Genomic DNA, 26,299 nt, shown 5'->3' with positions numbered 1-26,299 from the left:
ATCAGTAGGCTTCGCCCTTTGCAATAGCCAATGACAGTGAGCGTCGGGGGCGTGGCTGGGCGTCCGGGGGCGCGGCCTGGCGCCGAGAGAAGCGGCGGGGCGAGCCGGGGGCTCTAGTGAACAGCGCAGCCGGACGGGGATCGCCGGCGAGCGGCAAGCGGAGGCGGCCCGGGCCCGGCGGTCTCCGAAATGTCACGATGGCTGTGGCCATGGTCAAACTGTGTGAAAGAGCGGGTTTGCCGCTACTTGCTGCACCACTACTTAGGTCACTTCTTCCAAGAGCAACTCAGCCTGGACCAGCTCAGCCTCGATCTGTACAAGGGCAGCGTTGCCTTGCGGGACATCCACCTGGAAATCTGGGTGAGGAGCCAGGCCCGTGTCCAGGAAGGTGCGGAGGGCGGGAGCGCAGCGACCTGAGGCTCCCTGCGAAAGGGTCGGGCTCGGGGATCAGGCACCGGGCGTAGAGAGGCCAGGGGAATCTGGCCCTCTTCAGGCTGGTCAGAGGCATCCGGGCTGGCCGCTTCAGTTCCTTGCCACAGCCAGAAACTGAGCGGGAAGGGGCTTCTGTCTCCATGGGAGGAGAAACTGAGGCTGGAGAGGGCGAGGTCACCTGTCCAGAGAATGCAAGACAAGCCGGTCAAGTTCGGGGGCTGAGTTATGGCGGGTAGCTCTGAGGGGCTGAGGAGGGGCTGGGGAGGGAGCGTAGGAACTGAGCCTGGCCAGGGCAGTGACAGACTTGGGCCTGCGCAGCTGGTCAGGGAAGCTGGTAGGGGTCTGGAGCCTGGCGAGGACACCTGTGGAAAATGTGCCCCGACCTCTTGACCCCACGGTCCTGGGCCCGTAGGTGGGATCAACAAACCACCGGATGAGTATGTCAACAATCGCGTCAGCACCAGTGTTGATCAACACCTCATGTGCCTGCGGACTCTGCCTACTTCCTGCTTTTGGGAGAGTGGGATAAGCCAAGTGGGTGTCCAGGGAGGACCTTGGGGGGCCAGTGTCTGGAGGGTGCCCTCGAGGAAAGGTGGGGAGATCTGGCCTCAAACCCGGAGGAGGCAGAGGTAGATGCCAGGGAGGCCAAGAGGAGTAAGGTCTGGGTCAGAGACTTGAGGCTGGGAACAGTAAGGAGCCCTGACTCACAGCTCAGCTGACTTGGGGAGTTTTGAAGGAGCCTCCAATTAAAGGCACATCCTGGTCAATCTACCAGGTCCAGAGCAGCAGGGGTGGGCATGGAGGCAGGGACTTCTCACTCAGTTTTGTGGCTGGACCCAGGGGTCTGCTACTCTGGGCAGAAGGGCTAGGCTTTGGAAGTAGGCCAGGCCCTGGTGAGCAAGTGTGGGGTAGGATAACTCTGGGCCCTGAATTGGGGGCACCTCCCAGTAGCCTGCTGTCTGTGAATTCCACCTAAGAGGCCCTCTCTGACCTCTGACTTTAGCCTCTAAGGCTCCCTGAATGACAGCCCAGACCTCTTGGCTGCCCCTTTTTAATTTTAGTTTTAGAGACAGGATCTCACTATGTTGCCCAGGCTAAGTCTTGAACTCCTGAAGTGGTCCTCCTGCCTCAGCCTCCCAAAGTGCTGGTATTACAGGCATGAACTACCATACCCAGCCCTAGGCTGCCCTTTCTACTTTCAGCTCCAGAAAATGCCCCTCCTCCTGTTCCCTGCCTTCCTGTCGGCGACTGAATTAGCTTCTCTAGGGCCCTGGTGGAATGCAGGTGCTTTCTTTCCTTTCTTTCTTTTTGAGACAGAGGGCTGGAGTGCAATGATGTGATCTCTGCTCACTACAACCTCTGCCTCCCAGGTTCAAGCAATTCTCCTGCCTCAATTACAGGCGTGTGCCACTGCACCCAGCTAATTTTTTGCATTTTTAGTAGATCCAGGGTTTCACCATGTTGGCCAGGCTGGTCTTGAACTCCTGACCTCATGTGATCCACTGGCCTCTGCCTCCCAAAGTGCTGGGATTACAGGCGTGAGCCACCGACCCTGGCTGAAGGCAGGTGCTGTCTTGGTAACCAGATCCCAGTCTTAGTCCCCACAGTATACTGGATAACTAAAGATTAGTCCTGTCTCTAGGCCTCAGTTTCCCCAGCTGTGGTCTCTGGGTGAGGAATTTGGGCCCCATCTGCTCTGCCATGTGCTTTTTTATTCTTGGATCCAACCAGTTTACTGTTGGGTGACACCTGGGGCCACGGGGGAGGTGGATGGGCTGCAGCCCTTCAGGAGTTTCCAGGTTAGCAGGGGTTCGACTCCAGCATGGATATCTTAGCAGGGACTCAGCCTTGTGCTTCACAGAGAGGTACAGCTACACTAGGTGCTGGGGTTGTAGAGCTCCCATCTGGCATCAGGTCAACCCCCTTTCCTGGACACTCTCCCCTTGAACTCTGCTCACCCAGGGTGAACATGGGTGTTCCAGACTCTGCCAGGCCTGTACCCATATTGTCCCGTGCTTGCAACACACCACCTTCTACCAGTGCCTACCCCCTCCCTTTTATTCTTCAGCTCTCCCCTCCTCAGACCGCCCAGGCTGGGTTAGGCATCTCCCCCACAACCCTGCTCACCTCTGGGTTTCATCCTACTTGCTTTGAGTCCCCCCAGCTGGAGCCTAGCTTGGCTGGGGAATAAAGACGTTTTGTTTACTCATCTAGCTTCGGTGTCAGCACGTAGAAAGTGTTCAATAAATATTATTTTGCATTAAGTGGCAGGGAAACATTTGTTCTGGCTTGAAGGATTAGGCTCCTTTGGGTGATGGGTAGAGGGGCTGGCTTGTAATAGGGGACAGCATGAACACAGGTGGGACCTTGTAGATGGCCTGTGGAAGGACAGGGCAAGCCAAGGGTGCTCTCCAGGGCACCATGGCCAGGTAAGGCTGCGCCAGCCTGTGGGATCTGGGGTTTCCCTGAGCTGGTTGTGTCCCTTGTCTGCTCTCAGTCTGTGAACGAGGTGTTGGAGTCCATGGAGTCGCCGCTGGAGCTGGTGGAAGGCTTTGTGGGCTCCATCGAGGTGGCCGTGCCCTGGGCGGCTCTGCTCACCGACCACTGCACAGTGCGCGTGTCCGGCCTCCAGCTCACCTTGCAGCCCCGCCGGGGTCCAGGTGAGGGCAGGGCAAGGCTTGGGGCAGGCAAGTGGGGAGAGTGGGCCAGGGTGTCCAGAAGCTGACTGGGCCTGCCTGCCTTGAGACCCTGTTCCTCCCTACAGCCCCAGGGGCTGCCGACTCACAGAGCTGGGCCTCATGCATGACCACAAGCCTGCAGCTGGCCCAAGAGTGTCTGCGGGATGGGCTGCCAGAGCCGTCTGAGCCACCACAGCCCCTGGAGGGGCTGGAGATGTTTGCCCAGACCATTGAGACTGGTGAGCAGCCCCCCCCACCCGCCGCCCTGTCCCCTACTCCGTGACACACAGGACGGGGGCTCAACACAGCGGCATGGCCACCCTGCTGCCCAGATGGGAAATTCTGCCTCCCCTTTGCTGGTCCACCTGACCCAAGACCCCTCCCGGACTCCTCAGTGCTGCGGAGGATCAAAGTGACCTTCCTGGACACTGTTGTGCGGGTGGAGCACTCTGCGGGTGATGCGGAGCGTGGTGTGGCCGTGGAGGTCCGTGTGCAGAGGTAAGGGCGGGCTGGTATGAAGAGGAGGGTTGGGAGCTGCTGGATGGCCTGGGTTGCTGGGAAGAGGCAGGGTGGGTCTGAGTGGGCCTGGCTGGTGGTAGGGCTGGGAAGGTGGGCTGTGTGGTGAGCCCAGACTGGTGTCCAGAGGTCGGAAGCTATAGGCCCAGAGTGGCTGAGGCCTCAGGAACCAAGGTAGATGCTGAGGGTCTGAGGAGCAAGGGCTTCGCTGAGCCTTTGAGCTGGACATGGTGGTTCAGGATGGCCTGGGTAGGAGGGGGCAGCTCTGCAGGCCAGGATCCCTGACCCCATGCCCCGAGAACAGAGCACTGTGTGGAGAGAGGGGCTCCGGGCCTGGGGTGGCCGGGCACGGGCTGACCCTGCACTCCCCAGACTGGAGTACTGTGACGAGGCGGTGCGGGACCCAAGCCAGGCGCCGCCAGTGGACGTTCATCAGCCACCGGCCTTTCTGCACAAGCTGCTGCAGCTGGCAGGGGTGCGCCTGCACTACGAGGAGCTCCCCGCACAGGTGGGCGGGGTCCGATTCCCACCGCCCCTTTATCCTATCGCTTGAGCCCTCTGACCCCACCCCATCCTTCCTGAGCATCTCTGACTCCATTTTCTCAACTTCCTCTCCTATTTTCTCCCGCCTCCCAGGAAGAGCCTCCAGAGCACCCCTTGCAGATTGGCAGCTGCTCAGGGTACATGGAGCTGATGGTGAAGCTGAAGCAAAACGAGGCCTTCCCCGGCCCTAAGGTGGGTCCCCAGGCTCCTGGGGAGGGGGGTGAGTACCTCATCTCAAGACTCCTCCTCCTCAGCAAGGCTGATAACCCACAGACCAGAGTGGGGATGTCAACTGGGGGAATTGCTGCCTTCTTGGCATCTAAAGAAACTGCAGCTGAGAGGTCAAGTTGTGGCTGGGTTCATACAGCTAGTTGGTAACAGTTTAGTCTGGCAGCCAGCATGCTGCTTTCCCAGGGTGAGGGCAGACGGGTGGCAGCTGTTAGAGGACCGGGGTGGTGGACTTAGGCTCCGTGGCTGTCCCCTCCGCCCCCAGTTGGAGGTGGTGGGACAGCTGGGTTCCCTGCACCTGCTCCTGACCCCGAGGCAGCTCCAGCAACTTCAGGAACTGCTCAGTGCTGTGAGCCTTACAGGTGAGGCCTCTGGGTGGCATGGGGGTAGGATGGCTGGGAGGGCCAGCCAGCCTGGACTGAAGTTACCCTCCTCTGCAGACCACGAGGGCCTGGCTGACAAGCTGAACAAGAGCCGCCCCCTAGGTGCCGAAGACCTGTGGCTGATTGAGCAGGACCTGAACCAGCAGCTACAGGCAGGGGTGGTGGCTGAGCCCCTCAGCCCAGACCCCCTTACCAACCCCCTTCTCAACCTGGATAGCACTGGTGGGTGTGGGGTCAGACCGTGGTTGGAGGGGTGGCTGGTGTGGGTGCAGGAGCCTTGGTACTGGGGCCGGCTGTCCCTAACACTCCTCGCTCCACCCACAGACCTCTTCTTCTCCATGGCTGGCCTCACAAGCAGTGTGGCCTCAGGCCTCTCGGAGCTCTCCCTCTCCGATATAGACCTGGCTTCCTCTGTGCACAGTGACATGGCCTCTCGCCGGCTCTCTGCCCAGGCCCACCCATCTGGTGAGTTGGAGCACCCTGGGGGTACTCCAGGGGCAGGAAAGACTGGAAGAGGCCTTAGTGGGATGTCAGAGGCACACAGGAAACCCCCAGCGATGCATGGACATCTACCATCTGTGACTTTGTTCCCTGGGGACCAAACGAGGTGGGAGCTGGTGATAGAGTGGACAGAGCCTAGGTTTATCAGTCATTGGTCTTAGTCAAGCACTTAAATGCTCTGAGACTCAGCTTCCTCTTCCATAGGAAGAGGATGGTGAGATTGGCCTTTGTTGGGCTGTGTATTTGGGTTCATGTTTATTGAGAGCTTATTGTGGGTGGGTGTTGGGCTGGGTGCTTTATCACATCCTATCCTTCCAGCACCCTGGGGAGGGTTCAGTTGAGCCTGGACAGAGGGCCTGGCCTACCAGAGGCACCGGTGTCACCCCTGCCTGACCAAGCCTTCTGCCAGAGCCACATCATGGGGCAGGCTTGTCTTCCCAACCCCCAGCCTGGTGGCGAACCATCGCTCCACCTGGGGTGCCCTGGATCTTTCAGGACTCTCTGGTGAAGCCTCTGTCTCCTCAGGCAAGATGGCCACCACTCCCCTCCCGGACACCATGCGCCCTGACTCGCTGCTGAAAATGACTTTGGGGGGTGTGACCCTGACCTTGCTTCAGACCTCTGCCCCGTCTTCTGGACCACCTGACCTCGCCACGCACTTTTTCACCGAGTTTGATGCTACCAAGGATGGGCCTTTCGGTTCCCGAGACTTCCACCACCTTCGACCACGTTTCCAGAGGGCCTGTCCCTGTAGCCATGTTCGGTACAAGCCCGAGGCCAGGGCCAGAGGAGAGACCGTCAGAGCCCTCTTGAGTGCACCTTCTGACACCTGTCCTCTTCCCCACAGGCTAACGGGCACAGCCGTGCAGCTGTCCTGGGAGCTGCGGACCGGCGCCCGGGGCCGGAGGACAACCAGCACAGAAGCGCGCTTTGGGCAGCTTGAGGTGCTGGAGTGTCTGTGGCCCAGGGGCACCTCAGAGCCTGAGTACACGGAGGTGAGGCCAGAGGCAGAACATGTGTGAGGGGGGTCTGGAGGTGTGGGTGGCTGTACAGCCAGGCCCGACCCTGTGTTCCTCCCGGGTCCCATCCCAGATCCTGAGCTTTCCCAGTACCTTGGGCTCCCAGGCCTCAGCTCGACCTTGCGCTCATCTACGCCACACACAGACCCTGCGCCGTGTGCCTAAGGTAACCCATCTGCTCCAGGCCGTGTTGACCCCACCCTCGCCTCTGCCAGGGCCTTCCCTGCTCCCCAGCCCTGTCTGCCTTCCCCTGTGCTCCACACCTTACTTACCATACCAGGCCCTTGAGTACCTGCCTGGGCCTTCCCTTGCCAGTCCCTTAACCCTGGTCGCGCCCTTTGCTTGTCACAACATGGCAACCCCCACTAGGCCTCTGGCTAAGAGTGGCAAGTGTTGGGTGGCTTTTACGAAATAAGCACATTGTCTACATCAGGCAAAGTTGGGACAGGTCTCCTTAGTGCCCTCCTGTCCCCCACTCCAGTTCTCCTCCCACCACCAGAGAAAGCCTTCCCATCCCCGCCGTGCCACTCAGCCGTCACTGACCCGAATGCCCTCTTCCTCAGAGCCGACCCCGGCGCTCAGTTGCCTGCCGTTGCCACTCAGAACTGGCCCTGGACCTGGCCACCTTCCAGGCGGACGTGGAACTGGGGGCCCTGGACCGGCTGGCTGCCCTGCTGTGCCTGGCCACCATACCTGCCGAGCCACCAGCCAGCCTGCTGGTGAGGGGCCCCGCCAGGGCTGGGCTGGAGTTGGGTGAGGGCCTGGGTCTTTGACCTCTTGACCACAACGGGAGGGGCTCTGGTGGCAGCTTTGACCCCTGACCCTCCTGCAGACAGAGCCGCTGCCGGCGATGGAGCAGCAGACGGTGTTTCGGCTCTCGGCACCCCGGGCCACACTGCGGCTGCGCTTCCCCATTGCCGACCTGCGGCCCGAGAGGGACCCTTGGGCGGGCCAGGCTGTGCGGGCTGAGCAGCTTCGGCTGGAGCTGAGTGAGCCCCAGTTCCGGTCAGAGCTTAGCAGTGGGCCTGGTCCCCCAGTCCCCACCCGCCTGGAACTCACCTGCTCTGACCTACATGGTAAGAGCCCCCTGAGTGACAGAACCTGGGGCAAGAGGCCTGGGCTTCTGGGAGAAGTGAGCTTGGGGGTATGGGAGGGGCCCGGTCACACCCGGGCAGACACTGGCCCAGGACTTTACCAGTTCTTGAGGTCCCAGCACTGCCTGTCCCCGGCCTCCTGACCAACAAGTAGGGTGGACCCTTTGTCTCCGGCTTTCTCCGCTGACCCCAGGTGTGTGTGTGGAACGGGGGGATCCTAGCTTCATCCTGACCTGGGGGTTGGGGAAGAAACAGGAAAAGGCAGCAGTGATGATCCCCACTTCCCTGTCCCTCTCCAGGTATCTACGAAGATGGAGAGAAGCCACCTGTTCCCTGCCTGCGTGTCTCCAAAGCCCCGGACCCCAAGAGCAGTGGGCGCAAGTACTTCCTGCCCCAGTAAGTGGGGGCTCTGGACGGGGCCCAGGAGAGAAGGGTTCTGCTGCTGGGGGTGGCAGGAGGTCAGTTTGGAACCGGTTTCCCGGGTCCCTGCAGGCCAGTGACAGGCCTGTGCTCTGACAGGGTAGTGGTGACCGTGAACCCCCAGTCCAGCAGCACTCAGTGGGAGGTGGCCCCGGAGAAGGGAGAGGAGCTGGAGCTGTCGGCGGAAAGTCCATGTGAGCTGCGGGAACCTGAGCCCTCGCCCTTCTCCTCTAAGAGGACTATGTACGAGACAGAGGAGGTGAGGCCTGGCCCCACCTCTTCCCAGGACTCCCTCCCGCCCACTGCCTAGGTTTCTGCAGGTGGGAGCCACCTGTGTGGCTGTGGGCCAGGACGACCACCTGGGGTGGGCATTAGCTGACCCAACACCAGTGAGGATTTTGGCTCTTCATTCTTTCCAGCAAATAACGGAGTCTTTCTGAAAGGGTACTGGAGAGGGTAGGCCCCTGAGGATCATGGGTCCTCCATCAGAAAGATCAGGTCCCATCTAGACAGTTGATCAGCCCTGTCTTCTTGGAGAGGCAGTTAAGGGCCAGGCTCTGCCACTTGGTGGCTGTGTCATCTTGGAGAGTTACCTATAGATGAGCTTCCTCCCCTGGAAAATGGGCACCATGACCTCCACCTCCCAGGCTCAAGTGATTCTCCTGCCTCAGCCTCCTGAGCAGCTGGGATTACAGGCACCCGCCACCATGCCCAGCTAATTTTTATATTTTTAGTAGAGACGGTTTCACCATGTAGGCCAAGCTGGCCTCGAACTCCTGAACTCAAATGATCCACCTGCCTCAACCTCCCAAAGTGTTGGAATTACAGACGTGAGCTACCATGCCCAGCCTATTTTTGTATTTTTAGTAGAGACAGTGTTTCACCATGTCGGCCACGCTGGTCTCAAACTCCTGACATCAAGTGATCCACCCACCTCCCCCTCCCAAAGTGCTGGGATTACAGGGGTGAGCCATTGTGCCCAGCCTAACATGACCTGTGTCATAGGCCTGTTGTGAGGATTAAGGAAGTTAACATACATGAAGCCCTTTGGAACGGCACATGTGCCATCAGTACTGCGTCCATATGGCCATCACGCATCCCCAGCAGAGAACGACTTCCTATGAATGAATGCATGAATGAATGATAGGAGGGCAGGACTGAGACCAGAGGCAGGCCCCAGCCAGCATCTCTAAGATGACCTTCCTGCTTTTTCTGCCTTACCCTGTTAAGATGGTGATCCCTGGAGACCCCGAGGAGATGAGAACGTTCCAGAGCCGGACCCTGGCACTGTCCCGCTGCAGCTTGGAAGTGATCCTGCCCAGTGCCCACATCTTTCTGCCCAGCAAGGAGGTCTATGAGAGCATCTACAACAGGTGGAGATGCGAGGCCCTCGGGTTGGGCCCAGGCACAGGGTGGGGCCAGGCACGGGATGGGCCCAGCCTCTCTTACCTGCTGTCCCCCAACTCATCTCAGGATCAACAATGACCTGCTCATGTGGGAGCCCGCAGACCTGCTGCCCATCCCCGACCCCGCTGCCCAGCCCTCTGGCTTCCCTGGCCCCTCAGGCTTCTGGCATGACAATTTCAAGATGTGCAAATCAGCCTTCAGGCTGGGTAGGAGAGGTGCTCAAGCTGGGTTGGAGGGAGGAGCCCAGGTCTGGGCAGGGCCAAGCCAGCCCTCCAAGGTCTCCTTCCCACCGGGCTGCTTTGATCTCCCCCAGACTCGGACTCGGATGATGAAGATGCCCGCTTCTTCTCAGTGGGGGCATCAGGCGGCCCGCAGCCCCCTGCCCCTGAGGCCCCAAGTCTTCACTTGCAAAGCACCTTCTCAACAGTGGTGACAGTGCTGAAGGGGCGGATCACAGCCCTCTGTGAGACCAAGGTGAGTGCAGCCCTGGGCAGGTGGACCCCAAACCTCAGAGCTCCCATTGGCAGCAGAGCAAGACCAGCATGAACAGCTCCAGGTCAGGAATTTGGAGAGCAGGAGGCCTAAGTGGGCAGTGCCAGCCCACGCATGCCAACCTGCCCATCCTATCACAGCCCATCAGCTCCTTCTGAGCCCCTGCTGTATACAAAGCACCATGCTAGGGGTGGTAATGGCATGGGGCACCATCCGTCACCAGGGAGACAGAAGGGGCAGACCCGGCAGAGATTATTTTTCCCCTGGCAGAAGAGGCAAGTGCCATCCAATGCCTCAAGTGGTGTCCATTGTAGGGGCTAGAGCTGACCCCCTTAGGCCAGGGCTCCAGAAGCCACCAACCCCCCCGAGAGCATGAGAGCTGCTGAGTGCAGCTGGGGAAGCCAGGCCATGTGCTCCTTCTGCAGGATGAGGGTGGGAGGCGGCTAGAGGCTGCGCATGGGGAGCTGGTGCTGGACGTGGAGCACGGCACCCTCTTCAGCGTCTCCCAGTACCGTGGCCAGCCAGGACTCGGCTACTTCTGCCTGGAAGCTGAAAAGGCAACACTCTACCACCAAGGTGTGAGGCCTGGGGGCAGGTCACCGCCAGGGGCCAGGGTCGGGGGTGGAGCGCTTCCAGGACAGATGTGGGCCCTGGGTGGAGTGGGTAGGCAGTTGGCTTGGCAGGGGGCTCATGAGACCCCTCCCCAGCGGCCGTGGATGACTACCAGCTGCCCAGTCACCTGGACCTGCCCAGTTTCGCTCCCCCGGCTCAGCTGGCCCCAACCATCTACCCATCGGAGGAAGGGGTGACTGAGCGGGGAGCCTCGGGCCGCAAGGGCCAGGGCCGTGGCGCCCACATGCTGTCTACTGCTGTGCGCATTCACCTGGACCCCCACAGGAATGTGAAGGTACAGGCTTGCCTGCCAGCCACCTGCCTCGGGCCTGGACTGTGGTCCCGGTGCACGGTGGGGCCTGGTGTGCGGTGGGGGCCCGGTGCTTGGTGGGGGCCCAGTGCATGGTGGGGTTGGGCTCCCCACTGCCCTGACTGTACCCTACCCTTAGGAGTTCCTGGTGACACTGCAGTTACACAAAGCCACCCTGCGCCACTACATGGCCCTGCCCGAGCAGAGCTGGCATTCCCAGGTGAGCATTCATGTCCTGGGAAGTCACATGAGCCAGTGACTCTGGGCTTCTGTTTAGGGCAGGCAGGTCTCTAGGTGGGAGGAGGCCGGTGGGAGGAGCATGGGTTGGGCCACTGCTGACCTTGGCCGGAGCCCCTAGGCAAGGGGTGTGGCAGACAGCTGGTGGGCAGAAGGTAAGGTGCCAGGCAGGGGCCAGGACAGGGAGGGGTTAGAGGAGGGAAGAGGCCACTGATTCTCATTGCCTCCTTTTGCCCTGGCCTCGGAAGTTGTTGGAGTTCCTAGATGTGCTAGATGACCCCGTGCTGGGCTACCTCCCCCCGACGGTCATCACCATCCTGCACACACACCTGTTCTCCTGTGCTGTGGACTATAGGTACTAGGCTGGGTGGGCCAGGGGTTGGGGATAGGGATGGGCTCTCAGGTGTAGGGAGCCTGCCCCAGCCCAAGTATCACCCCCAGGCCACTCTACCTCCCTGTGCGCGTCCTCTTCACTGCGGAGACCTTCACCCTCTCCAGCAATATCGTCATGGACACGTCCACCTTCCTGCTCAGGTATGCAGCCACCCCGCACCGGGCCACCCCACCCCACCCAACTGAAGCTGCCTGCCCACCTTGTGCCCTCCGGCTGCTCTCAGTCTCCTGTGCACTCAGATGATGCTCCCATTCTCAGGAATGTGGATTTTTCCGCCTTCCTGGAGGGCAGCTAGACCCTCCTAATCAGAACCTGATGAACATTTGTGCTCTCTGACCAGTAATCTGACTTCTGGGGGTTGTCCTAGGGTGTGAGAATAAGAGAGGTGAAATTTAATGCATATGTAATATAAGTTTAAGCAATCAAAACAGATTAGTGAAGTCACAACTGAGTAAATGAGCATGGCCCACCTAGCAGGTGGGAAGCCACACAGCCATGGAAGCGAAGCTGAAGAATCACTTGAAAAATAAGATGATGCCACAGTACAGTGTTCACTCAAATAACACTGGATACAGGACTACGTACATTTTAAAATCAGTTCACGAATGGGTGTTTATATATGTCTGCCTGCAGCTGCAGAGAAAGTTTGGAAGGAAATGCATATGGTGGATTTCTCAGAATTAGGGATTAGGGATGATGAATGATTTTCATTTTCTTTATTATTCTAAATTATCTTAAAGGACTTTGCTTTACGTTACCCTTAAAATAAGGACTTTTTTTTTTTTTTTTTGAGACAGAGTCTCACCTGTCGCCCAGGCTGGAGTGCAGTGGTGCGATCTCAGCTCCCTGCAAAAGTGATTCTCCCACCCCAGCCTCCCAAGTAGCTGGGATTACAAACGCCCGCCACTATGCCCAGCTAATTTTTGTATTTTTAGTAGAGACGGGGTTTCACCTTGTTGGCCAGGCACGTCTCCAACTCCTGACCTCAAGTGATCTGACTGCCTCAGCCTCCCAAAGTGCTGGAATTACAGGCATGAGCCACCATGCCGAGCCAAAACTAAGGACTTATTTTAAAAGAACCACAAATGCCATAGAGCGGGGGAATGGACACCCCTTCCCGGGACTGTCACGAGGCCCCATCGAGGTGTCGGAACTGCAGGCACTCTGAGAGCTGCAGGTGCTGCCTGCCTCTGCTGCCTGCCGTCTGGGCCTTCTCCCCATTGTGCAGGCAGGAATGCCAAGGCCGGAGGGGCCATCCATACCACTTCCTGTGGGCTTGGGACCCCTCTGCTCAGCTCCCATGGAGCTGCCACCTGCAGCAGTGCCTGGGCCCTTCTCAGCCCTGTTCCCCCCCAGGTTCATCCTCGATGACTCCGCTTTGTACCTGTCCGACAAGTGTGAGGTGGAGACCCTGGACCTGCGGCGAGGTGGGCAGGGCCGGGACTGGGCTCCCTCCCCTCTGAGGGACCACCGCCCCGGCCACACCCAGAGCAGCCAGGTGTCTCCCCGAAGCTGCTGGCCGGGTCCTTAGCTCCCACGAGTAGCCTGCACAGCGGGGGCTACACCTGGATCAACCGGATCCTTTCCCCAGGTGCTGGGGCCGGGGCCAGGTGGAAGGGGGCCACAGGACCTTTCCTCTTGCCTTTGCTGCAGATTATGTCTGTGTCTTGGATGTTGATCTCTTGGAACTTGTGATTAAAACCTGGAAAGGGAGCACTGAGGGCAAACTGGTGAGTGAGGCTGTCACCCAGCGTCCTGGAGACAGAGCAGGTGCGGGGGGGGGCCAAGGGAGTCTTCAGGTGTTGCTACTCCCCCACACGCCCAGCCTCCAGACACAGTTCACACTGCCCTTCCCAGGCTGCAGTTAGCGCCCCTCCTGCAAAGGTCCAGGCTCACCGTGGGGTTGTCCTTGATGCTCGCTGAATGAATGAGTGGGTTTCAGCCCTGCCACCAGAGGGCACTGCAGCCGGGGCACTGGGCAAGGCCTTGGGAGTCAGCTGTCTTTGTGGGTCCTCAGGTTTCTCTTCTGTAAGATAACCGGTCCTGCCTCGCTGGTCACGCAGAGCCCTTCCTGGGGAGTGGGGTAGGGTGGGTGGGCACACTCCTGCTTCCTTGGATGGCCCTGGGCCAAGCCCCTTTCACCCTCTGGCCTCAGTTTGCTCATCTTTTCAGTGGAGTTACTGGGCAGGTTGCCCACTCTAGGAAAGACCCAGCCCTGTTCTGCTTGTGGTGGGGTCAGAACTGTGGTACCTTCCCAGGGAGCAGATGGGGCTGGCAGGCAGCGGGCCCTGTGCTCACGTAGCTGCCTGCCCCACCCCACCTGCAGAGCCAGCCGCTGTTCGAGCTGCGCTGCTCCAACAATGTGGTGCACGTGCACAGCTGTGCCGACTCCTGTGCCCTGCTGGTCAACCTGCTCCAGTATGTAATGAGCGCGGGCGACCTGCACCCCCCACCCCGGCCCCCCAGCCCCACGGAGATCGCCGGCCAGAAGGTACAGGTGAGGCCTGGCCACAAAGGCTACCAGAGCTTGGCCAGGCCCCTCGCCTGCCATGGCCCTCGGGCCTGGAGTTGGGGGAGCCCTGGGGGTTGCCCTCGTCCTCTCTGGCTCATTGCTCCTCCCCTGCCTGGCCCAGCTCTCAGAGAGCCCTGCCTCCCTGACCTCGTGCCCCCCGGTGGAGACGGCCCTCATCAACCAGCGAGACCTGGCCGACGCCCTCCTGGACACTGAACGCAGCCTGCGGGAGCTGGCCCAGCCTTCAGGTGGTGTGGGGGTGCTGTGGGGACAGCAGACACAGGCAGCCTGTGGGCGCCTCTCCAAACCTGCCTTTCTCCCACAGGTGACCCCCTCCCTCAGGCCTCGCCCGTCTCGGTCTACCTATTCCCAGGCGAACGGAGTGGGGCCCCACCCCCTTCACCACCTGCCGGGGGCCCTGCTGGCAGCTTAGGGTCATGCTCAGAGGAGAATGAAGATGAAAGGGAAGAGGAGGGTGATGGAGACACCCTGGACAGTGACGAGTTCTGCATCCTTGATGCTCCCGGCCTGGGCATCCCGGTGCGCGGTGGGAGGGGTGGACCAGTTTACTGTCCTTCAGGCAGTGTGTTTGGGGTGGAGGCCAGGACACTCAGGGGTGGTTGCCTGGCCCTCTGGAATTCCTGTGGTGAGAGGAGCAGGCTAGAGTGAGTAGATTTCCAGAGGAAGAGGAGGCCTGGTGTTCTGGACAGAGGGACTGGGACATTCAAGGGATGGGGGAAGAGGAGAGGGCAGTTAGCAAGAGGGGCAGAGAACCATGTGGCTGCAAGGGCCAGTGGGAATATTTGAACTCACCAAAGTCTGAGGAGGCAGGCTGGCAGGAGCAGGGGACTCTCAGGCCCCTCTTGGACCACTCAGGCCTAAGCTCGGGGGAGAGCAACCCCAGAGTGTCATCTTTCATAAAAACGGGAAGGAGGCCAGGCATGGTGGCTCACCCCTGTAATCCCAGCAATTTGGGAGGCCAAGGTGGGAGAATTGCATGAGTCCAGGAATTAGAGATCAGCCTGAGCAGCATAGTGTGATCCTACCTCTAAAAAAATAAAATAAAATAAAAATTAGCCAGATGGGGTGGCACATGCCTGCAGTTTCAGCTACTCGGGAGGCTGAGGTGGGAGGGTCTCTTGAGCCTGGGAGCCAGAGGTTGGAGGGAACCGTGGTCGTGCCAGTATACTCCAGTACTCCAGCCTGGGTGACTGTGCGTGATCCTCTGTTAAAAAAAAAAAAAAGTGGGATGGGCGGGGTGGCTCACACCTGTAATCCCAACACATTGGAAGGCCAAGGCAGGTGGATCACAAGGTCAGGAGTTCAAGACTAGCCTGACCAACATGGTGAAACCCTGTCTCTACTGAAAATACAAAAATTAGTCAGGTGTGGTAGCACATGCCTGTAATCTCAGCTACTCAGGAGGCTGAGGCGGGAGAATCGCTTGAACCCAGGAGGTGGAGGTTGCAGTGAGCCAGGATCACACAGCGTTCCAGCCTGGCGACAGAGTGAGACTCTGTCTCAAAGAAGAAAAGAAGTATTAAGAAGTGATGCCAGGGGAGAAACAGGAGCTGGGGCTGGGAGCAGCTGGGTGGGGCCAATGTCTGTGCCACATTCTCCACTTGGCCTCCCTGCAGCCTCGAGACGGCGAGCCTGTGGTGACCCAGCTGCATCCCGGCCCCATCGTTGTGCGGGACGGTTACTTCTCACGGCCAATCGGCAGCACAGACCTGCTGCGGGCACCTGCCCACTTCCCAGTGCCCAGCACTCGTGTGGTGCTACGTGAGGTCTCCCTCATCTGGCACCTCTACGGGGGCCGAGACTTTGGCCCCCATCCTGGCCACAGGTGAGGAGGATCGGGGGCAGGTGGCAGCTGGTGAAGGTTGGGGCTCAGGCTGGTCCAACTCTTGACTTCAGCAGCTGGAGATCTTAAGCCCCATCCACCCCGAGTGGGTCTCAGTTTCCTCATTCTTCCTTATCCCGCCTGCCTCCGAGGACTGGGGCTAATGGGGGTCTCTTGTCCCAGGCTAAAAGGCCTGCTGAGGACAAGAGGGGGAAGCGGGTTCCTCTGAGTCAGTTTGGCCCTGTCCCTCTTCCCAGGGCAAGAGCTGGCCTCTCAGGCCCCAGGGGCTCCCCTTCCCGCTGCTCTGGCCCCAACCGGCCCCAGAACTCATGGCGAACACAGGGGGGCAGCGGGCGGCAGCACCACGTCCTCATGGAGATCCAGCTCAGCAAGGTGAGTGTGGGGTGCAAGCACCTGCTACACGTGTGTGTCCTAGAGCAGCGGACCTTGTTCTTGATGTCACATGTGCAATGACTAATGTGGAGGAAAACCCCTGCCCCACTTTGTAGTGGATGAAGCCAAACAGGAACCAAGATATATCCAGTGTGTCTGATGGTGAAGAGTGCTCAGGAGGGTCAGCAGAGGTGGAGACAGGTGTGCCAGGGAGGGTCTGAAAAGTCCTTTTTCGAAGGCACCATTTGAACAGAGACCTGAACAAGTGGGAATGTGAGCTGGGAAGAGTTTTCAGGCAGAGAGGACAGCATGAAAGCTATACATTGAGGCCAGGCATGGTGGCTTCTGCCTGTAATCCCAGCACTTTGGGAGACTGAAGCGGGCAGATCACCTGAGCTCAGGAGTTTGAGACCAGCTGGGCAACATGACAAAACCCTATTTCTAAAAAAAAAAAAAAATTGACCAGGTAGAGTGGCATGCTCCTATAGTCCCAGCTACTTAGGAGGCTGAGGCCGGAGAATCGCTTGAGCCCAAGAGACAGATTGTTCAGTGAGCCAAGATCACCCTACTGCATTCCAGCCTGGGCAACAGAGTAAGACTCGGTTTCAAAAAAAAACACTGCAAGCTGAAAACAAAAGCAAAAGCTGGAAGCATCCTGGCGTTTCCGGGAGCATCAGAGCCTGCACTGAACCGGCAACCCAGAATGTTTATTTTGGGTCTTACCAGAGATGACCCCTGGGTCAGGGGTTTTCAGGAGGGCATCTGTGGGGCAGGGCTTGGCAGCAGTCAGGGCTGGTGAGTGTGGGCAGGTTCAGGAGAGCCTGGATGGGGTCTGGCTGTGGATCAAGTGTGTGTGAGATACAGAGTGTGGTGCAGAAGCTTCGGGGTTGGGGCTGGGAAATTGCACAGGGGCGGGGTCCCACCCCACCAGGCCAGTGCTGAGTTTCCCAAGCAGCCACTGGAGGCAAAGGACAGAAGGCCCCTCAGGCTGCTGGAAGTGGTGGGCTGAGCTGTGAGATGAGTATTGGGTCGGGGGTGGGGGGTGCCAGGGATCTCTGAGACCTGATGGTGAGCTGGTGGCTGTGCAGAAAGGGAGGAAGGAAGGCTCTCCATGGAGAGGGACCTCAAGGGCAAAGGCCTGAAGACAAAACAGTCCTAGACTTCCTGAGGGGTAGAGACCAGTGCAGCTGGCACGCAAAACAAGGGCAAGGGCAGGTCTGGAGGGAGGCAGGTCTCTGCTGGGCGTAGAAGAGAGAAGGGGTCTGGGCCAGCCTTTCCCTCCCTCTTGAAGCCCTGTTTACCCAGCCAGGCCTCTGTCCACTCCACAGGTAAGCTTCCAGCACGAGGTATACCCGGCAGAGTCAGCCACAGGCCCGGCGGCCCCCGGCCAGGCGCTAGAGGAGCGGCCGCTGTCCCGCCAGGTGTTCATTGTGCAGGAGCTTGAGGTCCGAGACCGGCTTGCCTCCTCCCAGATCAACAAGTTCCTGTACCTGCACACGAGTGAGCGGATGCCGCGGCGTGCCCACGCTAACATGGTACCAGCAGCCTGCACTGTCCACCCCGGGGCAGGGCAGGGGGTGTCCGGGACACATCTTCACACATGGCTTGGATTCATACACGTACATGCAGGTTGTGAGCCTGGAGCGGGGCAGAGCTAGGGACTGTGTTAGTGAAGGGAACAGCATGTTCAGAGGCAGAGTGGCTGGGTGAGCTGTCAGGGGACGGCATCCATAGCTCACCCTTTGCTCCCAGCTCACCATCAAAGCGCTGCACGTGGCCCCCACCACCAGCCTGGGTGGGCCTGAGTGCTGTCTCCGTGTCTCGCTGATGCCCCTGCGGCTCAACGTGGACCAGGTGAGTGGTCCAAGTGAGGGTGGGTTCCAGGGTGACCCCAATGTCTCCAGGCCTCTGTGTCTGATCTGTGCCTGGACCTCTCCCATGCAGGACGCCCTCTTCTTCCTCAAGGACTTCTTCACTAGCCTGGTGGCCGGCATCAACCCCATGGTCCCAGGGGAGACATCTGCTGAGGGTGAGAGGCTGGACCGGGGAGGGGGTGTCCGGGCCTCCTGCCTCCCAGGGCAGCCCAGGTTCCCAGTCATCCATGGCCCCATCTGCAGTCTATGACCTCCTCTCCCTTAGCTCGTCCCGAAACTGGAACCCAGCCCAGCAGCTCCCCGGAAGGACAGGCTGAGGACTTAGAGGCCTCCAGCTCGCGGGAAGCCCCAGGTGGTGGACATAGCCCCTCCCCTGCTGACCAGCAGCCCATCTACTTCAGGTAGGCTGCCGGACTGTGGGGGTGGGGGCCTGGGCCAGATTGCTGGGGGCTGGGCCAGTGAGCAAAGAACCCCCTCTTTCTGCTTCAGAGAGTTCCGCTTCACGTCCGAGGTGCCCATCTGGCTGGATTACCACGGCAAGCACGTCACGATGGACCAAGTGGTAAGTTGGATGGGGTGGCCATGTGGGGTCAGCTGTGGCCGAGTCCCTCTGGGGGCCAGGTCTTGCATTAGGCACCATCAGCGGCCAGGGCGGTCTCCAGTGGCTCCCATAGGCTGGCTGGCTCCCTGAGTCCCATCAGGTAAACCCAGACTCCTCCCTCTCCCAGGGCACTTTCGCTGGCCTCCTTATCGGCCTGGCCCAGCTCAACTGCTCTGAGCTGAAACTGAAGCGGCTCTGTTGCAGGCACGGGTGAGTCCCCAGCACCCCAGCCTCTCTCCAGGGTCCCTGATCTTCACTCTGTTCTACTCCTGACTCTGACTGGTCATGTGGCCTTGGCCAAGTCATTACCCTTCTCAGGGCCTTAGTTTCTTCTCTGTAAAAAGGACGTAGTTGGCTAGGTGTGGTGGCTGATGCCTGTAATCCTAACCCTTTGGGAGGCCAAGGTGGGTGGATCACAAAACAAGGTCAGGAGTTTGAGACCAGCCTGACCAACATGGTAAAATCCCATCTCCACTAAAAATACAAAAATTTGCCGGGCGTGATGGCACATGCCTGTAATCCCAGCTACTCAGGAGGTTGAGGCAGGAGAAGTGCTTGAACCCAGGAGGCAGAGATTGCAGTGAGCCAAGATTGAGCCACTGCACTCCAGCCTGGACAACAGAGCAAGACTCCATCTCAAAAAAAAAAGAAAAAAAAGACACAGTCCCTGTGCACATGACTGGGTGGGAACCATGGCGAGGGTAGACATGCCCACAGTACTTGCCACAGGGGTACTCAGTCCTCCTGGCCCCATGATCCCTCCATGTGTGGCTCTGCCCCACTTCCCACCTCCTCACCTCCCTGCCCTGCCAGGCTTCTGGGTGTGGACAAGGTGCTGGGCTATGCCCTCAACGAGTGGCTGCAGGACATCCGCAAGAACCAGCTGCCCGGCCTGCTGGGAGGTGTGGGCCCCATGCACTCAGTTGTCCAGCTCTGTGAGTGTCTGGGTTTGGAAACCCTCAAAACTGCTTTCACCTTTGGGCAGCCTAGAAACTGCCTTTAGGAATAAGAAGAGGAGGTGGGGGCAGGGCAGCCTCGGGAGTCTCTGACCGCTCCTTCCCCCTAGTCCAAGGGTTCCGGGACCTGCTGTGGCTGCCCATTGAGCAGTACAGGAAGGATGGCCGCCTCATGCGGGGGCTGCAGCGAGGGGCTGCCTCCTTTGGCTCATCCACGGCCTCTGCCGCCCTGGAACTCAGCAACCGGTTGGTACAGGCTATCCAGGTGAGCAGGTGCCCTGCGACCAGGCTGTGCAGGGCAGAGCCGCTGGAGCCCTCTGCTCCACAGCTGCCTGATTCTATCCTCAAAGCTCTTCTGAGAGTGGGCAGTCTGGGTCTGACAGCCCTACTTTATAGAGAAACAGCCCCGGAGAGGCTAAGTGACTTGCCTGGTGGGACCTCCAAGCCAGGTCTCCCAAGACCCACAGGGGCTCCCGTGCAGGATCGGGGTGCTCCCCAGTCCTTTAGAGCCCACTGTTTCCGCCTCATGGCATGTCTTGTAAAGAGGGTGGAGGACGTTTCAGGGGAAGCATCTGAGGCCCAGAGACTGCCCTGGTTCATTGAGGCCATGGACTTTCCTAGGCCAAAGGGACCCAGGGAAGCCGGGGAGCCAGTCTTGTGGACAGTTGTCAGATGAATTCTGTAGGGGGTCGATGGTCCTAGTAGGCTAAGGGGTGAGTGCACATGCACGGTGCATTCTGGAACCTGCAGGGTCAGACCCCAGCAGAGCAGAGGGCAGGGCTCAAGGGGAGGCGGGAGGGATGCATGGGCACCTGGGAGCCCCCAGGAGTGTTTAGCTGGGTGGAAAACAGTGACGCCAGGTGAGCTGCCAGGCAGAGGATCTGACCGACGGAAGGATGGGCTCCCTGACCGTCTGGCAGGGGCATTCGGGGGCCCAGACAAGGAGCGGTCAGTCTCAGGTGAGCCACAGCTGTGGCGGCGGTGTGGTGCCTGCTGGACATGGCGGTCAGCAGGAAGAGAGGTTTGGGTGAGAAGACTAGAAAAGTCCCCTGAGGAGTCCCATGTTCCTGGAAGTCCCTGAGCAGAGTGGCAGGTGCCTAGGAAGGAGAGGAGGAGTGGGAGGAAGTGGGGAGCGAGGCTAAGCAGGACCCCCGGAGGCAACACAGTGACAGGCAGGGAGGCTGAGGGCAGGTGGGGTCTCACACTGCCCAGGGGAGCTTGGGGCCAACATGTGTGCCCTGGCCAGCTGTCATCATCCAGTGCTCCCATGTCTCCCAGGCCACAGCAGAGACCGTGTATGACATCCTGTCGCCAGCAGCCCCCATCTCCCGCTCCCTGCAGGACAAGCGCTCTGCACGGAGGCTGCGTAAGGGCCAGCAACCTGCCGACCTACGGGAGGGTGTGGCCAAGGCCTACGACACAGTGCGAGAGGTGACCAGGCCTCCTGCCCCATCCCCCACACCCCTCTCCTTACGCAGACCTTGCCCTGACCTCTGGTCCCCACAGGGCATCCTGGACACAGCTCAGACGATATGTGACGTGGCATCACGGGGCCATGAACAGAAGGGGCTGACGGGTGCTGTGGGGGGCGTGATCCGCCAGCTGCCCCCAACAGTGGTGAAGCCGCTCATCCTGGCCACGGAGGCCACGTCCAGCCTGCTCGGGGGCATGCGCAACCAGATTGTCCCTGACGCCCACAAGGACCACGCTCTCAAGTGGCGCTCGGACAGTGCCCAGGACTGAGCCTAGGGTGCCCAGCACCCAGAGGGTGCTGCCCACCGTGCTCCTGAGCCTCCCAAGAGCTGCCGCACATGGGCCCGGCCCAGCCCTTCAGGGCATGGCCACTGTGAAGGACGCCTTCCCACCTGCCCGTTGCCAATCTGCTGTGAGGGGGGGCCTCCCTGCCTTTGGGCCTTGGCCCTGGCTCTGCACTTTTCCTCCAGGGAGAAAGGACACTGCCCCTCCCTCCCACCTGGGCCCACACCGCTGCCTTGTCCCAGGAGGGAGGCTTTTGGACCCTCAGATCCCCACCCTACTCAGCCAAGTGTTTTTCTGTGTCTGTGGAGAGGAGAGGGGAAAACATCCGTGTGGTTCAATGTATTATTTTTAAGGTCCGTGAGCGTGTGGGTCAGTGTCTGCATGAAGTGGAATAAACTGTGCCCGCCGCAGCCCCCCTCTCAGATCCTGTCCCTGTGAGCCCTGGTCTCAGCCTTGACCTTGGTTCCGCCCAGATCCCACCTCTGCACCCAGCACCTCCCATGTCACCACCAGGGGTCGCCACGCCTCCCAGCCTTGCCCAGCAGGTCATGGCACAGGGGGACCCAGAGGCACCCAGCCCTGCACACCTCCCCCTGGCTCTGGGCTTTGCCTTGCCCCACCCAGGGGGATGCCACCCCAACCCCACTCCTGATGTGTCAGGAGCTACTTGGGGCTGCCAGGGAGGGAGGGATGGTCCTTGGAGCCCACCTGCCCAGACCACATTGGCCGTGTCCCTGTAAGACCCTAGGGCCAGAACAAAGGACAGGGCTGTGGGGATGCCAGGAAGGCTCCAGCCCTGACTATGCTATGGGACCTGAGGCGAAACCCTGGCTCCCTGAGCTTTAGTCCTTCCTGGTGCTTCCTGCCCAGCCGACCCTGCCTGGCTATCACTTGAGGCCACTCCTGGGAGGCTGAGCCTGTGGCCTTCTAGAGGTTGCTCCCACCATCCCTAGTGGAGGCTTTTGGGGTGGTCCAGGCCTTGGCCCCTCAGCTCCCACTCTTCTGGGTCCCAGCTCCAGCACTTGGAGGGGGAGGGGTGCTGGAGCAGTGCTGCAGCCAGAATCCCAGCCCTCAATGCACAAAGCTTTACATGGGACCAGGGAGTGGCCATTGCCCCCACACATCGTGTTTCTTGTGAGCAAAAAATGGAGCTGCTCCCATCATGCTCCTCTCTGCCCTGCTTCCCAGGAGCACTGCAGGAAGATTGGGAAGGTCAATGGGGAAACTGAGGCTTGGGTTGGGAATCAGAGGACCCTCACCTTGCTAGGTTCTGCAAGCCTCTGGGGTTAGCAAAGTTCCCCCAGCCCCACTCTGTGGCCCCTCCTGAGTAGGGGAGATCTGGGCCCTGGGAACAGCAGAAGCTTTGTCCTGAGGGACCCTGGGGTCCTGGCTGCCCATGGAGACCTGGGGCAGCAGGCTGGCAAGAGATCAGGAGGGCGAGGCCCTGAAGGAGACAGGGCTGTGGACGACTGGGTGCTAATGGCACCCAAGAGGCAGATGGGGCCCAGCCTGATGCTTCCTGGACCCACCCCAACCTTCCCCGGGCACAGTCCAGGGCTTCCTGCCCTTCGAACCGCACTTGTGATCAGTATTGACGGGGGTGGGATAATCATTAACCACCACTACGGGCTGGGTCAACGGCTCAAAAGGCCCTGGGCCCAGGGCGTCCCCACTTCCTCCTTGTGCCCTGAGGGCCAGCTCAGCACCCAGGTAAGAGACTTCCTGAGTGAAGGGCCCCTGCTGCACCCCCTGTCCTAGGAGGCTTCTGAGCCCAGGCACCTCACCAAAGGGTGGCCAATCCTGAGGAAGAAAGGGACCTGGACAGCCACACGGTGGCCAGGATTAGCCCCTTCCTTTCTGTGCCTTGGTTTCCACTGTGGGATGAGGGGTCCTTAGCATCAGCACTCAGAGCTGCCCCGTTCTGTGGAGCCAGGGTTTCGGATCAGGCGCTGCCTCTGCCAGGACAGGGCACTTAGCCCACACCACAGGAGGCTGGTCTCACCCAGGCCGCTGTAGGAAGGGCAGCCAGGCTGAGTGAAGGGCCAGCCACCAGCTATAGTGTCTTCCTTTGCAGGCCTGTCCCCCAGGCAGAGGGATTCCAGCCCAGTGATCCCCCATCCCACTCCGACTGCATCCCGAGAGGGAGGACACCACTTTGGGAAGGTGTTGGAGCAGCACAGGCCCTGAGGCCCTGCTCTGTGACCTTGGGCAGCCCCCTCTGCCTCTCTGGGCCTGTATCCACCACTGGCAAAGGCAGGGCCCAAGTCTACTCTGAAAGCTCCCCTTTCTCTCCAGAAACTTCAGAGTCTCCCAAAACGCCTGCTGAGTCTGCAGGACTGGCACCGGTCACAGGAACCTGTCTGGTAGGGACGAGAACACGCTTTGCAGAAGGAAGCTCTGCCTCCGAGTCCTGGGCTTGCATGGGGACCCCAGCCAACAGCTGCTTCCTCTCCAGTGGAGACAGACCCAAGGGTCCCAGGGCAGATGCTGCCCCCAGTCCAGGCCAGTGTGCAGGGTGACCTCATAAGTCCTGACTGACATACAGTCAGTGGTTCAGAGAGGTTACGCTACTTGCTCAAGGTCACCCAGCTCCCAGGCCCCTGCTGTCTTCCCCGACGCTGAGTCCTAAGCGTCCTTCCAGGTGGGCCGCTGCTCACAGCCTGTTCTCATGTTCTGCACCAGGTTTGTGTATCCACATCTTTTCCAGTCCACTGTCCCTGTTTGTTTTCTCTGTTCCTTTCTGGTTCTCTCCCTGCTCCTCTTAATTTTCATTTGAGACAGGGTCTTGCTCTGTTGCCCAGGCTGGAGTGCAATGGCACAATCACAGCTCAGTGCAGCCTCGACCTCCCAGGCTCAAGTGATCCTACTGCCTCAGCCTCTTGAGTAGCTGGGACTACAGGGATGCATCACCACGCTGGGCTAATTTTATTTTTTGTAGATTGGGGTCTCAATGTGTTGCTTGAGCTGGTCTTGCACTCCTGGGTGCAAGAGATCCTCCTTCCTTGGCCTCCCAAAGTGCTGGGATTCCAGGTGTGCCCACCATACGCAACCTCAGTCTCCTCCTCTCTCAGCCCCTCCGCCTCACTCTCCCTCTTTCTGTGCCCCCTCCACAGCCCCCACACTTCTTCTCTTCTCAGTCTCATCTTCAGCTTCCCATACAGGGCCATCCTCATGAAACTGGACACTGGGAGGTCCCTGGAGACTGACAAGTGCCAGCTGTCTCTTGCTATCCCTCTGGCCCATGGCTGCAGCAGGGAGGGTGGGCAAAGGGCAGAGGTGACAGTGGCCAAACCTGAAACTCAGGCCCAGCTCTGGTTGGGAAAGAAACAAGGAAACAAAAGAACTTGGGGATAGAGGGCGTGGGGGCATCAGAGCGGGCAAAGGCTGCCCAGGAATTGTAAATCGGAGCCACACCCGGCTTTATGAGGCTGATTTGGGGTTAAGCCTGGACTTCGCCCAGGAAGGAGGGGGGACAGCACATGGGATGCCAGGTGTGGGCCCCAGATGATAAGAAGCCTCAGAGAAAAGACCATGGACCTGGGGCATGAGGACTGTGCACCCAGGGGAGCGGGCGTGGGACACTCTCCACAGCCCTACCCAAGGCGGATGCCAGGCAGGGCCGGGCCTCCAGTTGGCTCCCACCCCCTGTAACAGCAACTCCATGTGGAAGTGCCCACCGATTCCAGTGGGGCTGCTGTTATCTGGGGCGAGGGCTGGTACTCACGAAGGAGAGGCAAGCGCCACCCAGCAGACCAGCCCGAACTGCAGTGGTGACGCTCCCAGGCCAGATGGTGGCGGGGGGGGGTGGGGGCTGTCGGCGGGCTGCCGAGACCGAGTGCACAAGGCTCTGACCTATGAGTTGACAGCCAGTGCTCTGGTCTCCCCTCTGGCTGCCAATTCCATAGGTCACAGGTATGTTCGCCTCAATGCCAGCCACCAGGACCTGCAGGGGTAGGGGCGGGCCGGGGGTGTCCAGCGGTCAGAGACCCTGCAACCCCAGTGCAGCACTCATGGTCCCACCTTCCTCTGTCTCATTCCCCGAGATGAGCCTGAACACCTTTAGTCCCGGCCCTGCACTGCCTGCCCTGTAGTGACTCTACGCTTTGCCCGTGCTGTTCCCTTCGCGGCTCTGTGCTTTCCCGTGCTGTTCCCTCCTCGGCTCTGCGCTTTCCCGTGCTGTTCCCTCCGCGGCTCTGCGCTTTCCCGTGCTGTTCCCTCCGCGGCTCTGCACTTTGCCCTGTTCCCTCCGCGGCTCTGCGCTTTGCCAGTGCTGTTCCCTTCGCGGCTCTGTGCTTTGCCCTGTTCCCTCCGCGGCTCTGCACTTTGCCAGTGCTGTTCCCTCCGCGGCTCTGTGCTTTGCCCTGTTCCCTCCGCGGCTCTACGCTTTGCCCGTGCTGTTCGCTCCGCGGCTCTACGCTTTGCCCGTGCTGTTCCCTCGGGCTGCGACACTCTTCCTAGCTTATTTGTCAGGCTCGCTCGTACTAACTCTTTCAAGCTCCACCCAAGCATTTGCTGCCTCCAGAAGGCCTTCCTGAAGCTTATAAGTGCCCACCTGGGCCCCCCACACTATGCTGCCCTCCCAAAGCCCTGGAGCTGGTTCTGCTTGTGTCTCGGTCCTTGCGCCATCTGTGTGACCTCAGTTCCCAGGCCAGGCGCCTGCTCAATAAATGTTTGCTGAACCAATAGTGAGCCTCTATCTTGCACCCTGAGGAAGCACTCAGCAACATGCAGTGTGGCCAAGGTGGGGGCTGAGTACTCTGGGCCCAGTGTTTGTGCTGGAGCCCCCCACCCAGGACAGTGGCCCTGAGCCAGCCCCGCCATCTGCTTCTTCCTCTCCCCTCCCTCGCCAGCCTCATCTTCCTGGAGTACAGCCCTGTGGTTGGTGGAGCAACTTCTCCAGCCCCTGGGATTCCTAAGAAGACCCAAGAACTCCGCTGCTGGTAGAGGGGGAGCAGCCAACCCAGGACAGGACAGCTGACCCCACCCCTGCCCCACCTCCCACACCAACAACCTCATTCCCACCTGCTGCTGGTTTTTTTTTTTCCTTTGAGACAGAGTCCTGCTCTGTTTCCCAGGCTGGAGTGCAAAGGCACGAT

General features: G+C 59.9%; 2 protein-coding genes across 6 annotated transcripts; both read left to right on the top strand.

The window, feature by feature from the left end:
• Positions 1-115: 115 nt before the first annotated feature.
• On the top strand, positions 116-21,613 carry ATG2A (autophagy related 2A). Of its 5 annotated transcripts, none has more exons than XM_017978266.4 (41): positions 116-360; positions 2,930-3,092; positions 3,197-3,349; positions 3,506-3,608; positions 3,999-4,134; positions 4,263-4,361; positions 4,663-4,759; positions 4,838-5,002; positions 5,105-5,245; positions 5,807-6,044; positions 6,129-6,276; positions 6,374-6,466; positions 6,864-7,019; positions 7,133-7,376; positions 7,694-7,790; positions 7,914-8,073; positions 9,045-9,187; positions 9,288-9,427; positions 9,535-9,695; positions 10,139-10,289; positions 10,421-10,620; positions 10,775-10,855; positions 11,121-11,227; positions 11,314-11,406; positions 12,623-12,693; positions 12,920-12,996; positions 13,593-13,757; positions 13,900-14,026; positions 14,104-14,318; positions 15,416-15,624; positions 15,879-16,014; positions 17,343-17,549; positions 17,767-17,868; positions 17,959-18,043; positions 18,154-18,289; positions 18,378-18,450; positions 18,617-18,699; positions 19,303-19,424; positions 19,556-19,710; positions 20,724-20,876; positions 20,952-21,613. In XM_017978266.4, exons 1-41 carry the CDS (start codon positions 190-192, stop codon positions 21,186-21,188), a joined length of 5,793 nt encoding a protein of 1,930 aa, XP_017833755.3. In that variant the 5' UTR covers positions 116-189; the 3' UTR covers positions 21,189-21,613. The 5 variants fall into 5 exon arrangements, with proteins under 5 accessions (XP_017833755.3, XP_035119124.2, XP_078197519.1 ...); XM_035263233.3 differs by having other exon boundaries at positions 13,593-13,763; XM_078341393.1 differs by having other exon boundaries at positions 116-388; positions 13,593-13,763.
• LOC144577926 (uncharacterized) lies at positions 21,585-26,299 on the top strand. The gene is made up of 4 exons (XM_078339147.1): positions 21,585-21,637; positions 22,535-22,913; positions 23,499-23,566; positions 26,054-26,299. Exons 1-4 carry the CDS (start codon positions 21,585-21,587, stop codon positions 26,145-26,147), a joined length of 594 nt encoding a protein of 197 aa, XP_078195273.1. The 3' UTR covers positions 26,148-26,299.

This window comes from Callithrix jacchus, chromosome 10, assembly GCF_049354715.1.
Source record: "Callithrix jacchus isolate 240 chromosome 10, calJac240_pri, whole genome shotgun sequence".
NCBI classification, from domain to species: domain Eukaryota; kingdom Metazoa; phylum Chordata; class Mammalia; order Primates; family Cebidae; genus Callithrix; species Callithrix jacchus.
Note: the sequence above shows the minus strand (reverse complement) of the source record. Positions and strands in the feature narration are given on the sequence as shown.

Excerpts from the sequence above, each read along its gene's own strand:
- ATG2A (XM_035263233.3), top strand. The coding sequence starts at position 190 with ATGTCACGATGGCTGTGGCCATGGTCAAACTGTGTGAAAGAGCGGGTT. Across the intron at positions 7,020-7,132 it reads AGCCACCAGCCAGCCTGCTG|ACAGAGCCGCTGCCGGCGAT; the intron begins GTGAGGGGCCCC and ends ACCCTCCTGCAG. Across the intron at positions 18,044-18,153 it reads AGGGGAGACATCTGCTGAGG|CTCGTCCCGAAACTGGAACC; the intron begins GTGAGAGGCTGG and ends CCTCTCCCTTAG.
- LOC144577926 (XM_078339147.1), top strand. The coding sequence starts at position 21,585 with ATGAAGTGGAATAAACTGTGCCCGCCGCAGCCCCCCTCTCAGATCCTG. Across the intron at positions 21,638-22,534 it reads CCCTCTCAGATCCTGTCCCT|GGGAGATCTGGGCCCTGGGA; the intron begins GTGAGCCCTGGT and ends CCTCCTGAGTAG. Across the intron at positions 22,914-23,498 it reads AGGGCCAGCTCAGCACCCAG|AAACTTCAGAGTCTCCCAAA; the intron begins GTAAGAGACTTC and ends CTTTCTCTCCAG.